Source organism: Phoxinus phoxinus (assembly GCF_949152265.1).
Source record: "Phoxinus phoxinus genome assembly, chromosome: 18".
Classification (NCBI taxonomy): Eukaryota; Metazoa; Chordata; class Actinopteri; order Cypriniformes; family Leuciscidae; genus Phoxinus; species Phoxinus phoxinus.
In genome coordinates, this window is record NC_136893.1 from 205,001 (window position 1) to 222,500 (window position 17,500).

The 17,500-nt window shown below is 42.8% G+C and overlaps 1 protein-coding gene across 2 annotated transcripts in view; it reads right to left on the reverse strand.

Annotated features, from left to right (window-relative positions):
* Positions 1-17,500, reverse strand: part of tec (tec protein tyrosine kinase) — a 44,096-nt gene that overhangs the window by 26,056 nt on the left and 540 nt on the right. For both annotated transcript variants that reach the window (XM_079589440.1, XM_079589441.1), the window contains exons 2-6: positions 16,207-16,380; positions 11,163-11,267; positions 10,447-10,528; positions 9,751-9,879; positions 1-10 (exon numbers count right to left, since the gene is read on the reverse strand). The exon at positions 1-10 is cut by the window's left edge and continues 43 nt beyond it. In XM_079589440.1, the coding sequence (XP_079445566.1) occupies positions 1-10; positions 9,751-9,879; positions 10,447-10,528; positions 11,163-11,267; positions 16,207-16,380 (500 nt within the window). The remainder of the gene's footprint in view (positions 11-9,750; positions 9,880-10,446; positions 10,529-11,162; positions 11,268-16,206; positions 16,381-17,500) is intronic.

Consider the following 17,500-nt stretch of genomic DNA (forward strand, 5'->3'; position numbering starts at 1 on the left):
TTACGGGAAACTGGGAGAGAAACACTCGAGTCAGAGCGCTTTACAGGACAGGAGAACAACACAACCAATGCAGACGTCACATACGAGACCGACTACTAATACTTCATGAGGCTGACTGAATGTGAAGCCTACAGTACAGACTACAGTAGAGACTACAGTAGAGACTACAGTAGAGACTACAGTACAGACCACAGTAGAGACTACAGTAGAGACTACAGTAAAGACTACAGTACAGACTACAGTAGAGACTACAGTACAGACTACAGTAGAAACTACAGTACAGACTACAGTACAGACTACAGTAGAGACTACAGTACAGACTACAGTAGAGACTACAGTACAGACTACAGCAGAGACTACAGTACAGACTACAGTACAGACTACAGTAGAGACTACAGTAGAGACTACAGTACAGACTACAGTACAGACTACAGTACAGACTACAGTACAGACTACAGTACAGACTACAGTAGAGACTACAGTACAGACTACAGTAGAGACTACAGTCGAGACTACAGTAGAGACTACAGTACAGACTACAGTAGAGACTACAGTCGAGACTACAGTAGAGACTACAGTACAGACTACAGTAGAAACTACAGTACAGACTACAGTAGAGACTACAGTCGAGACTACAGTACAGACTACAGTAGAGACTACAGTACAGACTACAGCAGAGACTACAGTACAGACTACAGTACAGACTACAGTAGAGACTACAGTACAGACTACAGTACAGACTACAGTACAGACTACAGTACAGACTACAGTACAGACTACAGTAGAGACTACAGTCGAGACTACAGTAGAGACTACAGTACAGACTACAGTACAGACTACAGTACAGACTACAGTACAGACTACAGTAGAGACTACAGTACAGACTACAGTAGAGACTACAGTCGAGACTACAGTAGAGACTACAGTACAGACTACAGTACAGACTACAGTACAGACTACAGTACAGACTACAGTCGAGACTACAGTACAGACTACAGTAGAGACTACAGTACAGACTACAGTACAGACTACAGTACAGACTACAGTACAGACTACAGTACAGACTACAGTAGAGACTACAGTCGAGACTACAGTAGAGACTACAGTACAGACTACAGTACAGACTACAGTACAGACTACAGTACAGACTACAGTAGAGACTACAGTAGAGACTACAGTAGAGACTACAGTAGAGACTACAGTACAGACTACAGTACAGACCACAGTAGAGACTACAGTAGAGACTACAGTAGAGACTACAGTAAAGACTACAGTACAGACTACAGTACAGACTACAGTAGAGACTACAGTACAGACTACAGTAGAGACTACAGTACAGACTACAGTAGAGACTACAGTACAGACTACAGTAGACTACAGTAGAGACTACAGTACAGACTACAGTACAGACCACAGTAGAGACTACAGTAGAGACTACAGTAAAGACTACAGTAGAGACTACAGTACAGACTACAGTAGAAACTACAGTACAGACTACAGTACAGACTACAGTAGAGACTACAGTACAGACTACAGTACAGACCACAGTAGAGACTACAGTAGAGACTACAGTAAAGACTACAGTAGAGACTACAGTACAGACTACAGTAGAAACTACAGTACAGACTACAGTACAGACTACAGTAGAGACTACAGTACAGACTACAGTAGAGACTACAGTCGAGACTACAGTACAGACTACAGTAGAGACTACAGTCGAGACTACAGTACAGACTACAGTAGAGACTACAGTACAGACTACAGTAGAGACTACAGTCGAGACTACAGTACAGACTACAGTAGAGACCACAGTACAGACCACAGTACAGACTACAGTACAGACTACAGTAGAGACTACAGTAGAGACTACAGTACAGACTACAGTACAGACTACAGTCGAGACTACAGTACAGACTACAGTAGAGACTACAGTACAGACTACAGTACAGACTACAGTAGAGACTACAGTAGAGACTACAGTACAGACTACAGTAGAGACTACAGTACAGACTACAGTACAGACTACAGTACAGACTACAGTACAGACTACAGTAGAGACTACAGTACAGACTACAGTAGAGACTACAGTAGAGACTACAGTAGAGACTACAGTAGAGACTACAGTACAGACTACAGTAGAGACTAACGTACAGACTACAGTAGAGACTACAGTAGAGACTACAGTACAGACCACAGTACAGACTACAGTACAGACTACAGTACAGACTACAGTACAGACTACAGTACAGACTACAGTAGAAACTACAGTACAGACTACAGTAGAGACTACAGTAGAGACTACAGTACAGACTACAGTACAGACCACAGTACAGACCACAGTACAGACCACAGTACAGACTACAGTACAGACTACAGTACAGACTACAGTACAGACTACAGTACAGACTACAGTAGAGACTACAGTACAGACTACAGTAGAGACCACAGTACAGACCACAGTACAGACCACAGTACAGACCACAGTACAGACCACAGTACAGACCACAGTACAGACTACAGTAGAGACCACAGTACAGACCACAGTACAGACCACAGTACAGACCACAGTACAGACTACAGTAGAGACTACAGTACAGACTACAGTAGAGACTACAGTACAGACTACAGTACAGACTACAGTACAGACTACAGTAGAGACTACAGTACAGACTACAGTAGAGACTACAGTAGAGACTACAGTACAGACTACAGTACAGACTACAGTAGACTACAGTAGAGACTACAGTACAGACTACAGTAGAGACTACAGTAGAGACTACAGTAGAGACTACAGTAGAGACTACAGTAGAGACTACAGTAGAAACTACAGTACAGACTACAGTACAGACTACAGTAGAGACTACAGTAGAGACTACAGTACAGACCACAGTAGAGACTACAGTAGAGACTACAGTAGAGACTACAGTAGAAACTACAGTACAGACTACAGTACAGACTACAGTACAGACTACAGTAGAGACTACAGTAGAGACTACAGTAGAGACTACAGTCGAGACTACAGTACAGACTACAGTACAGACTACAGTAGAGACTACAGTCGAGACTACAGTCGAGACTACAGTACAGACTACAGTAGAGACTACAGTACAGACTACAGTACAGACTACAGTACAGACTACAGTAGAGACTACAGTCGAGACTACAGTACAGACTACAGTAGAGACCACAGTACAGACCACAGTACAGACCACAGTACAGACTACAGTACAGACTACAGTAGAGACTACAGTAGAGACTACAGTACAGACTACAGTACAGACTACAGTAGAGACTACAGTACAGACTACAGTCGAGACTACAGTAGAGACTACAGTACAGACTACAGTAGAGACTACAGTAGAGACTACAGTAGAGACTACAGTAGAGACTACAGTAGAGACTACAGTAGAGACTACAGTACAGACTACAGTAGAGACTACAGTACAGACTACAGTAGAGACTACAGTAGAGACTACAGTAGAGACTACAGTAGAGACTACAGTACAGACTACAGTAGAGACTAACGTACAGACTACAGTAGAGACTACAGTACAGACCACAGTACAGACCACAGTACAGACTACAGTACAGACTACAGTACAGACTACAGTACAGACTACAGTACAGACTACAGTACAGACTACAGTACAGACTACAGTACAGACTACAGTACAGACTACAGTAGAGACTACAGTAGAGACTACAGTACAGACTACAGTACAGACTACAGTACAGACCACAGTACAGACCACAGTACAGACCACAGTACAGACCACAGTACAGACTACAGTACAGACTACAGTACAGACTACAGTACAGACTACAGTACAGACTACAGTACAGACTACAGTACAGACTACAGTAGAGACTACAGTACAGACCACAGTAGAGACCACAGTACAGACCACAGTACAGACCACAGTACAGACCACAGTACAGACCACAGTACAGACCACAGTACAGACTACAGTACAGACTACAGTAGAGACTACAGTACAGACTACAGTAGAGACTACAGTACAGACTACAGTAGAGACTACAGTAGAGACTACAGTACAGACTACAGTAGAGACTACAGTACAGACTACAGTAGAGACCACAGTACAGACCACAGTACAGACCACAGTACAGACCACAGTACAGACCACAGTACAGACCACAGTACAGACTACAGTAGAGACCACAGTACAGACCACAGTACAGACCACAGTACAGACCACAGTACAGACTACAGTAGAGACTACAGTACAGACTACAGTAGAGACTACAGTACAGACTACAGTACAGACTACAGTACAGACTACAGTAGAGACTACAGTACAGACTACAGTAGAGACTACAGTAGAGACTACAGTACAGACTACAGTACAGACTACAGTAGACTACAGTAGAGACTACAGTACAGACTACAGTAGAGACTACAGTAGAGACTACAGTAGAGACTACAGTAGAGACTACAGTAGAAACTACAGTACAGACTACAGTACAGACTACAGTAGAGACTACAGTAGAGACTACAGTACAGACCACAGTAGAGACTACAGTAGAGACTACAGTAGAGACTACAGTAGAAACTACAGTACAGACTACAGTACAGACTACAGTACAGACTACAGTAGAGACTACAGTAGAGACTACAGTAGAGACTACAGTCGAGACTACAGTACAGACTACAGTACAGACTACAGTAGAGACTACAGTCGAGACTACAGTCGAGACTACAGTACAGACTACAGTAGAGACTACAGTACAGACTACAGTACAGACTACAGTACAGACTACAGTCGAGACTACAGTACAGACTACAGTAGAGACCACAGTACAGACCACAGTACAGACCACAGTACAGACTACAGTACAGACTACAGTAGAGACTACAGTAGAGACTACAGTACAGACTACAGTACAGACTACAGTAGAGACTACAGTACAGACTACAGTACAGACTACAGTAGAGACTACAGTACAGACTACAGTAGAGACTACAGTAGAGACTACAGTAGAGACTACAGTAGAGACTACAGTAGAGACTACAGTACAGACTACAGTACAGACTACAGTAGAGACTACAGTAGAGACTACAGTAGAGACTACAGTAGAGACTACAGTAGAGACTACAGTAGAGACTAACGTACAGACTACAGTAGAGACTACAGTACAGACCACAGTACAGACCACAGTACAGACTACAGTACAGACTACAGTACAGACTACAGTACAGACTACAGTACAGACTACAGTACAGACTACAGTACAGACTACAGTAGAGACTACAGTAGAGACTACAGTACAGACTACAGTACAGACCACAGTACAGACCACAGTACAGACCACAGTACAGACCACAGTACAGACCACAGTACAGACCACAGTACAGACTACAGTACAGACTACAGTACAGACTACAGTAGAGACTACAGTAGAGACTACAGTACAGACCACAGTAGAGACCACAGTACAGACCACAGTACAGACCACAGTACAGACCACAGTACAGACTACAGTACAGACTACAGTAGAGACTACAGTACAGACTACAGTAGAGACTACAGTACAGACTACAGTAGAGACTACAGTAGAGACTACAGTACAGACTACAGTACAGACTACAGTACAGACTACAGTAGAGACTACAGTAGAGACTACAGTACAGACTACAGTAGAGACTACAGTAGAGACTACAGTACAGACTACAGTAGAGACTACAGTAGAGACTACAGTACAGACTACAGTAGAGACTACAGTACATATTGTGGGTGGGGCTTGGTTATGTTGGTGATTGGATGTAGAGATGTGGGCGTGTCTTGGTTATGTCGGGGATTGGATGTAGAGATGTGGGCGGGGCTTGGTTATGTTGGTGATTGGATGTAGAGATGTGGGCGTGTCTTGGTTATGTTGGTGATTGGATGTAGAGATGTGGGCGGGGCTTGGTTATGTTGGTGATTGGATGTAGAGATGTGGGCGGGGGCTTGTATCTGCTGGTGATTGGATGTAGAGATGTGGGCGTGTCTTGGTTATGTTGGTGATTGGATGTAGAGATGTGGGCGGGGCTTGGTTATGTTGGTGATTGGATGTAGAGATGTGGGCGTGTCTTGGTTATGTTGGTGATTGGATGTAGAGATGTGGGCGGGGCTTGGTTATGTCGGTGATTGGATGTAGATATGTGGGCGTGTCTTGGTTATGTCGGTGATTGGATGTAGATATGTGGGCGTGTCTTGGTTCTGCTGGTGATTGGATGTAGAGATGTGGGCGGGTCTTGGTTATGTCGGTGATTGGATGTAGAGATGTGGGCGTGTCTTGGTTATGTTGGTGATTGGATGTAGAGATGTGGGCGGGGCTTGGTTATGTTGGTGATTGGATGTAGAGATGTGGGCGGGGCTTGGTTATGTTGGTGATTGGATGTAGAGATGTGGGCGGGTCTTGGTTCTGCTGGTGATTGGATGTAGAGATGTGGGCGGGGGGGCTTGGTTATGTTGGTGATTGGATGTAGAGATGTGGGCGGGGCTTGGTTATGTTGGTGATTGGATGTAGAGATGTGGGCGGGGGCTTGTATCTGCTGATGATTGGATGTAGAGATGTGGGCGTGTCTTGGTTATGTTGGTGATTGGATGTAGAGATGTGGGGGGGGGCTTGTATCTGCTGGTGATTGGATGTAGAGATGTGGGCGTGTCTTGGTTATGTTGGTGATTGGATGTAGAGATGTGGGCGGGGCTTGGTTATGTCGGTGATTGGATGTAGACATGTGGGCGTGTCTTGGTTATGTCGGTGATTGGATGTAGATATGTGGGCGGGTCTTGGTTCTGCTGGTGATTGGATGTAGAGATGTGGGCGGGTCTTGGTTATGTCGGTGATTGGATGTAGAGATGTGGGCGTGTCTTGGTTATGTCGGTGATTGGATGTAGAGATGTGGGCGTGTCTTGGTTATGTCGGTGATTGGATGTAGAGATGTGGGCGGGGGCTTGGTTCCTACAGCATTCAAGCAGGCTCGGGTAACTCCACTGCTTAAGAAACCGACATTAAACACATCACTCTTAGAAAATTATAGACCTGTCTCTCTCCTACCATTCATTGCGAAAACACTTGAACGAGTTGCCTTCAACCAAGTATCATCTTTCCTCTCTCTGACCAACCAACTAGATGTAAACCAATCTGGCTTCAAGAAAGGGCATTCAACCGAAACTGCATTGCTGTCAGTCACAGAAGCCCTGCGGATCGCAAAAGCTGCCTCCAAATCATCAGTTCTCATTCTCCTGGATCTGTCTGCTGCCTTCGACACCGTGAATCATCAGATCCTCCTGTCCACCCTCTCATCACTGGGCATCACAGGAACTCCTCTCCACTGGTTTGAGTCCTATCTCACAGGTAGGTCCTTCAGGGTCGCATGGAGAGGTGAGGTATCCAAAGCACATCAACTGACTACAGGGGTTCCTCAGGGTTCAGTTCTTGGACCGCTCCTCTTCTCCATTTACACCACATCACTGGGACCCATCATACAGGCACATGGCTTCTCTTACCACTGCTATGCTGATGACACCCAGCTCTACCTCTCATTTCCACCTGATGATCCCACAGTAGCTGCACGTATCTCAAGCTGCCTGGCGGACATCTCGGCATGGATGAAGGAACATCACCTGCAACTCAACCTGGCAAAGACTGAGCTTCTCGTCCTCCCTGCCAATTCGTCTCTACAGCACGACTTCACTATCCAGCTAGATTCAACTTTAATCACCCCATCAAGGTCGGTCAGAAACCTTGGAGTAACATTTGATGAGCATCTGACCTTCACAGACCACATCACAAAGACAGCTCGATCATGCAGGTTTGCACTGCACAACATCAGGAAGATCAGGCCCTTCCTAACTGAGCAGGCAACACAACTTCTCGCCCAGGCCTTGGTGATCTCTAGGCTTGATTACTGCAATGCTCTTCTGGCTGGTCTTCCATCATGTGCAATTAAACCTCTACAAATGATCCAGAATGCTGCAGCCCGTCTTGTCTTCAACGAGCCGAAAAGGGCCCACGTCACTCCTCTGTTCATCTCTCTGCACTGGCTACCACTCGCTGCTCGCATCAAGTTCAAGGCATTGACACTTGCTTACAGAACGACCACAGGCTCAGCTCCCTCCTACTTTCACTCGCTCCTACGAGTCTACATCCCTACCAGAAGCCTGCGATCGGTCAATGAGCGACGGCTCGTGGTACCATCACAGAGAGCTACAAAATCACTCTCCAGAACATTCTCATTCACGGTTCCATGCTGGTGGAATGATCTCCCTACCCTCGTCCGGAATGCAGAATCCCTGACTACATTCAAAAGACAACTGAAAACTCATCTCTTCCGTGAGCACTTGACATAAAAAATAAAAAAAATAAAAAATAAAATAAAAAAAAACTTTTATCCTCCCTTGTTTGGCTTATGCTACTCTGAGCAATGCCTGAACTTTGTATTTTGAGCACTTCTTGCGTTATTTTTGCCTCTTCACGATGACTCGCTTGCTGTAGTCCTCAGTTGTAAGTCGCTTTGGATAAAAGCGTCTGCTAAATGACTAAATGTAAATGTATGTTGGTGATTGGATGTAGAGATGTGGGCGGGGCTTGGTTATGTTGGTGATTGGATGTAGAGATGTGGGCGGGGGCTTGTATCTGCTGATGATTGGATGTAGAGATGTGGGCGTGTCTTGGTTATGTTGGTGATTGGATGTAGAGATGTGGGCGGGGCTTGGTTATGTCGGTGATTGGATGTAGACATGTGGGCGTGTCTTGGTTATGTCGGTGATTGGATGTAGATATGTGGGCGGGTCTTGGTTCTGCTGGTGATTGGATGTAGAGATGTGGGCGGGTCTTGGTTATGTCGGTGATTGGATGTAGAGATGTGGGCGTGTCTTGGTTATGTCGGTGATTGGATGTAGAGATGTGGGCGTGTCTTGGTTATGTCGGTGATTGGATGTAGAGATGTGGGCGGGGCTTGGTTATGTTGGTGATTGGATGTAGAGATGTGGGCGGGGCTTGGTTATGTTGGTGATTGGATGTAGAGATGTGGGCGGGTCTTGGTTAAGTTGGTGATTGGATGTAGAGATGTGGGCGGGTCTTGGTTCTGCTGGTGATTGGATGTAGAGATGTGGGCGGGTCTTGGTTCTGCTGGTGATTGGATGTAGAGATGTGGGCGGGTCTTGGTTATGTTGGTGATTGGATGTAGAGATGTGGGCGGGGCTTGGTTATGTTGGTGATTGGATGTAGAGATGTGGGCGGGTCTTGGTTCTGCTGGTGATTGGATGTAGAGATGGGGGCGGGTCTTGGTTATGTTGGTGATTGGATGTAGAGATGTGGGCGGGTCTTGGTTATGTTGGTGATTGGATGTAGAGATGTGGGCGTGTCTTGGTTATGTTGGTGATTGGATGTAGAGATGTGGGCGGGTCTTGGTTATGTTGGTGATTGGATGTAGAGATGTGGGCGGGGCTTGGTTATGTTGGTGATTGGATGTAGAGATGTGGGCGGGTCTTGGTTCTGCTGGTGATTGGATGTAGAGATGTGGGCGGGGCTTGGTTATGTTGGTGATTGGATGTAGAGATGTGGGCGGGTCTTGGTTCTGCTGGTGATTGGATGTAGAGATGTGGGCGGGTCTTGGTTCTGCTGGTGATTGGATGTAGAGATGTGGGCGGGTCTTGGTTCTGCTGGTGATTGGATGTAGAGATGTGGGCGGGTCTTGGTTCTGCTGGTGATTGGATGTAGAGATGTGGGCGGGGCTCTCACCGTCCCCGAACAGGTTGTAGCCCTCACAGCCCGGCGCGAGTTTATCCGCCTGTCCACAGCACAGCCACTCGCCCTCCTGCCAGAACTGAGGGTGGAACTTGGCTGCGATCTGAGCGTTGTGTTTGATCTCTGAGGAACACACACACACACACAGCTGTCTGCATTGGAGGGGTCATGTGTGAGCATTAAAGGGGACATATCATGAAAATCTTACTTTCTCCGTGTGCAAGTGCTATAATCGGGTGTTTCTACCAACACAACAAATCTCATGCGGATGGTGCTTTATATCGTCTCCCAATCTAAACTATCCTGTCTGTCCAACCTGATCAATTTGACTAGGAGACATTAAGATGTTACAAATATTAACATAATGTACTTCTGTAAAGCTGCTTTGAGACAAAGTGTGTGTGAAAAGAGATTCAAATGAAGGTGGTCTGGAACGAATAAATACCACATACATCATGTTTAAAGACAAAAAAAGTATTTTTAAATGATTTATTTTTGATATATTTGTCATTTGCGGCTCTTCGTTCCTCGACAGTGTGTCAGTTCTGCGTTCACTGTGGAAGTGTGACTGTTTCTTCAGTAGTTTCAGTGGTTTTGGGTCGAGCTTATTTACACACAGTACATTCCTTAAATACATGTTGCGTATGAAGATCATAGACGATTAATGAAACGCATGAGAATCTCACTGACCTTCCTTGATGTTCTGGACCCAAAGGCTTCGACTCTCATTACTGGGAGCGAAAATATACAGCGTGGTGGAATCATGAACAACCTGAAGAGAGAGAGAGAGATCGTGATCTGATCCGTCCGTGTCTCGTGTTTTAAACAACCAATGTTTTCCTAGAGGCTAATGATCATAATATTATTAACAACATTAATGATGTTAAATGTTCCTCATGGAACCATTATATGAGAACTGAACTGAGCTGGACGATGACATCACTGTTTCCTCCTCTCTATATATAAATGAACTAAATTAATAACTTCTTTACAACAGAAATTCATCATCACTGAACTTAAGCTGGACTGTGATGCTATTTTCTTCTAGAAACAAACTTTGTTGCATTATTATCCGGTTATCTCTGTAAAGCTGCTCTGAACTCGGTATTGTAAAAAGCGCTGTATAAATAAAGGTGACTTAAATAACCTTTAATTTTAAGAGTGAACAATAAACATCTGTTGTATACCAAATAAATTTGGTGCAGAAACATTTTTCACTCAGAAATTGCTAGTAAATTTCACAAATAATTTACAAAGAAATGGCAATTAACAAGTGAAATGTTGAAGTAGAAAGCCTGTTCTTGTAAGACGTTCTCCAACGATAACTTCATGATAAATATATTTTGTTACAGTGTGTATTGTGTGTTTGCGCATCAGTTTTGATGTGTTGAAGTTGTAATAAAAACCTGGAAGGGGTATTTGTTCTGGCAGGGGATGATGGAGGTGCAGTTCTTCACGATCTCCACACACTTGATCCTCTGCAGATCCACCGAGCCCTTCTTCAGCCTCTTCTGCAAAACACAACCCTTAATCAGACTCAATAATCCTCAATCACACTCAATAACCCTCAATCACACTCAATAACCCTCAATCACACTCAATAACCCTCAATCACACTCAATAACCCTCAATCACACTCAATAACCCTCAATCACACTCAATAACCCTCAATCACACTCAATCAGACTCAATAACCCTCAATCAGACTCAATAACCCTCAATCAGACTCAATAACCCTCAATCACACTCAATCAGACTCAATAACCCTCAATCAGACTCAATAACCCTCAATCAGACTCAATAACCCTCAATCACACTCAATAACCCTCAATCACACTCAATAACCCTCAATCACACTCAATAACCCTCAATCACACTCAATCAGACTCAATAACCCTCAATCCCCCTAAATCAGACTCAATAACCCTCAATCAGACTCAATAACCCTCAATCAGACTCAATAACCCTCAATTAGACTCAATAACCCTCAATCAGACTCAATAACCCTCAATCACACTCAATCAGACTCAATAACCCTCAATCACCCTCAATCAGACTCAATAACCCTCAATCACACTCCATAACCCTCAATCAGACTCAATAACCCTCAATCACACTCAATAACCCTCAATCATACTCAATAACCCTCAATCAGACTCAATAACCCTCAATCACACTCAATAACCCTCAATCACACTCAATAACCCTCAATCACACTCAATCCGACTCAATCCGACTCAATAACCCTCAATCACAATCAATAACCCTCAATCACAATCAATAACCCTCAATCACACTCAATAACCCTCAATCACACTCAATAACCCTCAATCACACTCAATAACCTATAACCCTCAATCACACTCAATAAACCTCAATCACACTCAATAACACTCAACCACACTCAATAACCCTCAATCACACTCAATAACCCTCAATCAGACTCAATAACCCTCAATCACACTCAATAACCCTCAATCAGACTCAATCACACTCAATAACCCTCAATCAGACTCAATAACCCTCAATCACATTCAATAACCCTCAATCAGACTCAATAACCCTCAATCACACTCAATAACCCTCAATCACACTCAATAACCCTCAACCACAATCAATAACCCTCAATCACACTCAATAACCCTCAAATCAGACTCAATAACCCTCAATCACACTCAATAACCCTCAATCACATTCAATAACCCTCAATCAGACTCAATAACCCTCAATCACACTCAATAACCCTCAATCACACTCAATAACCCTCAATCACACTCAATAACCCTCAATCAGACTCAATAACCCTCAATCAGACTCAATAACCCTCAATCACACTCAATAACCCTCAATCACACTCAATAACCCTCAATCACACTCAATAGCCCTCAATGAGACTCAATAACCCTCAATCACTCTCAATAACCCTCAATCACACTCAATAACCCTCAATCACACTCAATAACCCTCAATCACCCTCAATAACCCTCAATCACACTCAATAGCCCTCAATGAGACTCAATAACCCTCAATCACACTCAATAACCCTCAATCACACTCAATAACCCTCAATCACTCTCAATAACCCTCAATCACACTCAATAACCCTCAATCACACTCAATAACCCTCAATCAGACTCAATAACCCTCAATCAGACTCAATAACCCTCAATCAGACTCAATAACCCTCAATCACACTCAATAACCCTCAATCAGACTCAATAACCCTCAATCAGGCTCAATAACCCTCAATCACACTCAATCACTCTCAATAATCCTCAATCACACTCAATCAGACTCAATAACCCTCAATCAGACTCAATAACCCTCAATCACATTCAATAACCCTCAATCAGACTCAATAACCCTCAATCAGACACAATAACCCTCAATCAGACTCAATAACCCTCAATCACACTCAATAACCCTCAATCAGACTCAATAACCCTCAATCACACTCAATAACCCTCAATCACACTCAATAACCCTCAATCACTCTCAATAACCCTCAATCAGACTCAAAAACCCTCAATCACACTCAATAACCCTCAATCACACTCAATAACCCTCAATCACACTCAATAACCCTCAATCAGACTCAATAACCTTCAATCACTCTCAATAACCCTCAATCAGACTCAATAACCCTCAATCACACTCAATAACCCTCAATCACACTCAATAACCCTCAATCAGACTCAATAACCCTCAATCACACTCAACAACCCTCAATCAGACTCAATAACCCTCAATCACACTCAATAACCCTCAATCAGACTCAAAAACCCTCAATCACACTCAATAACCCTCAATCACACTCAACAACCCTCAATCAGACTCAATAACCCTCAATCACACTCAATAACCCTCAATCACACTCAATAACCCTCAATCAGACTCAATAACCCTCAATCACACTCAATAACCCTCAATCAGACTCAATAACCCTCAATCACACTCAATAGCCCTCAAATCAGACTCAATAACCCTCAATCACACTCAATAACCCTCAATCACACTCAATAACCCTCAATCACTCTCAATAGCCCTCAATCAGACTCAAAAACCCTCAATCACACTCAATAACCCTCAATCACACTCAATAACCCTCAATCACACTCAATTACCCTCAATCAGACTCAATAACCCTCAATCACTCTCAATAACCCTCAATCAGACTCAAAAACCCTCAATCACACTCAATAACCCTCAATCACACTCAATAACCCTCAATCACTCTCAATAACCCTCAATCACACTCAATAACCCTCAATCACACTCAATAACCCTCAATCACACTCAATAACCCTCAATCACACTCAATAACCCTCAATCACACTCAATAACCCTCAATCACACTCAATAACCCTCAATCAGACTCAATAACCCTCAATCACACTCAATAACCCTCAATCAGACTCAATAACCCTCAATCACTCTCAATAACCCTCAATCACACTCAATAGCCCTCAAATCAGACTCAATAACCCTCAATCACACTCAATAGCCCTCAATCACACTCAATAACCCTCAATCACTCTCAATAACCCTCAATCACACTCAATAGCCCTCAAATCAGACTCAATAACCCTCAATCACACTCAATAGCCCTCAATCACACTCAATAACCCTCAATCACACTCAATAGCCCTCAATCACACTAAATAGCCCTCAATCACACTCAATAGCCCTCAATCACACTCAATAACCCTCAATCACACTCAATAGCCCTCAATCACACTCAATAGCCCTCAATCACACTCAATAACCCTCAATCACACTCAATAACCCTCAATCACACTCAATAACCCTCAATCCCACTCAATAACCCTCAATCACTCTCAATAGCCCTCAATCACACTCAATAACCCTCAATCACACTCAATAACCCTCAATCACACTCAATAACCCTCAATCACACTCAATAACCCTCAATCACACTCAATAACCCTCAATCACACTCAATAACCCTCAATCACACTCAATAACCCTCAATCAGACTCAATAACCCTCAATCACACTCAATAACCCTCAATCACACTCAATAACCCTCAATCAGACTCAATAACCCTCAATCACACTCAATAACCCTCAATCACACTCAATAACCCTCAATCACACTCAATAACCCTCAATCACACTCAATAACCCTCAATCAGACTCAATAACCCTCAATCACACTCAATAACCCTCAATCACACTCAATAACCCTCAATCAGACTCAATAACCCTCAATCACACTCAATAACCCTCAATCACACTCAATAACCCTCAATCACACTCAATAACCCTCAATCAGACTCAATAACCCTCAATCACACTCAATAACCCTCAATCACACTCAATAACCCTCAATCACACTCAATAATCCTCAATCACACTCAATAACCCTCAATCACACTCAATAACCCTCAATCAGACTTATGGACTCAGATCAGACTGAAAACTGAACTCAGACTCAAACACTCAAACACACATCTGTTTCCATTCAAAATATAAAGCAATTAAGTGGAAAAGATTTAGAAAAACTTTCTCTGAAATGTATTTTGTACTATTTGATTTATCTATTCAAAAACAAGGCAAGGGTTGGCTACTAAATACTTTTTATCAATGTAATGCGACGCACGTCCGTATCTCATATTCCCCTAAAGTCTTGTACCGTTAAACGTGGGATCACATGGATGAATATGCATATGCAAATGATATGCAGATGAGGATAGTAAACGAGGCATTGTTAGCCATATATGGTTATTTCGGGGAGGAGACGCATGTTCACACTCTTCCTCTGACTGGGGTTATAAAGGGGATTCTGCGCAGGTTCTGGAGTACACACACTTTTAAAGTCCGAATAGAATTTTTTAAAAATCATGTTTTCAACGCGTTAGCACAAAAACATTATTTATACATCGATCATGAAACGTTTGAGTTATGTTCGTCTGTCGTTTGTTCAGAGAAGTAACGCTCCATAACTAGGGATGCACTGATGAACATGTTGGCCGATAACCGATATATTGGCCGCTAAATCTAAATACAAGTTTTATATAATTTTTGAGAGTCTGATTACAAAAACAAAAGTCTCACCATTAAAAGCCACGTCCCAAATCATTATGATTTTATGAAGCTGATATGACAGAACATGTTGCACTGAACTGTATTTTCCAAACATATTTCAAGCACGTCATAATCATCATGTTGAACATCTGAAGAGTCTCAGCTGGAGGAAATAATACATTATTTATCAGCTTTAATATATCGGACACATTTTATTATCGGGCCGATGACGATGACATTAAAACTGAACATGTATCAGCCGATGCCGATATATCGTGCGTCTCTACCCGTAACGTTTAAAGAATGATACAATGATATGTTCCCTCTCATAACCCAAAAAACATTACCAGAACATTTTGAAGGCTTTCGTGTGCTAATATTTTGAGTAAAGCGTCCTCTCACCTCGGCTCTGAGCTCATAGTACGTGAGTTTGCTCTTGGTGAGCACGAACACTCTCTCTTTATAGTTGAGCGGAGACGTTCGCTTCTTCTGCTGAGAACGTTTGATCAACGTTTCCTCCAGAACGGGTGTCAAGCTCATCTCCGAGGAACCTGAACGCCCAGAGCTGCCATGGACCTGAGAAACACAGCACAGAGATTACTGCCCTGGTTATATCTGACCACAACACGGCTCTGTGTCGAGGTGTTTACGGAAACCTCAGACCAACAGGAGATGATGATCACTCAGAGCTCAGCCTGATCAAGATCAGCGTTCAGCTTTCAGGCGGGAAGGGTTTGAGTCTTTGAGAACCAAAGCGTTGAGGCTCGTCCTCACTTTCTGCCAGTGAAATCAGATTTATGGAGAAGAGCAGACTCGGGATCGAGCATTCATGTTTATTAGTGCCGTGAAACGATTAATCGCATCCAAAATAAAAAACTGTTTACAAAATATATGTGTGTGTAGCCTACTAATGATATACATATATTAGAAAAATGTGTCATTTATAGGCCTATATAAAATATTGATATTTCCTATATAATATAAATTATGAATAAATATAAACATATGCAGATATTTTATTAAAACACAAACTTTTATTTCGGGTGTGATTAATCCTTGCCCAGGCCAGCACATATTATTTTGATAATCTGATCGTTTCTCAAAGGACATGAATCCCAAACCCGTATCTTTACAGAAAGCATCATCATTCTGAAGGGAAGAAGTAAATAAATGTCTCTTTCTCGCCATAAAACAGAAGAATATTTCAGCTTCGAGACTAACCTGGAGGTGAACTTTGAGCGATCGCGATATTGAGGTTTCCATTGTTGTAATATGACACAAATACAGCTGAGGTTAAATCAAGTATTGCAATATCAATATAGGTAAAAAAATAAATAAATTTTAAAGTGGGAAAATTAAAGAAATAATCAAGCAAACAACTTTCCAGTGCTTGGATCACTTTAGTCCGGCTGTCTCGAAACGTCCAAGAAATTATTTAAGAATTGAGTTCATTTTAATTTCAGATTTCCCCAACACAACTTCTCTCTTTACTTCAAAACCAGCACTAAATAAACATCAGATATTGGCTTCATGAATGCATGACAAACCTGCAGATGTAAACATGAATCACTCGGCTATGTTTGTGTTGTTTAATTGATTGTTGAACAGAAACTATGACCGCAGACAGACAAACTCATTTCACACAGAACTTTCATTTTCACTTCCGAACTCCAGCAAAGATCATAAATACAGGTGA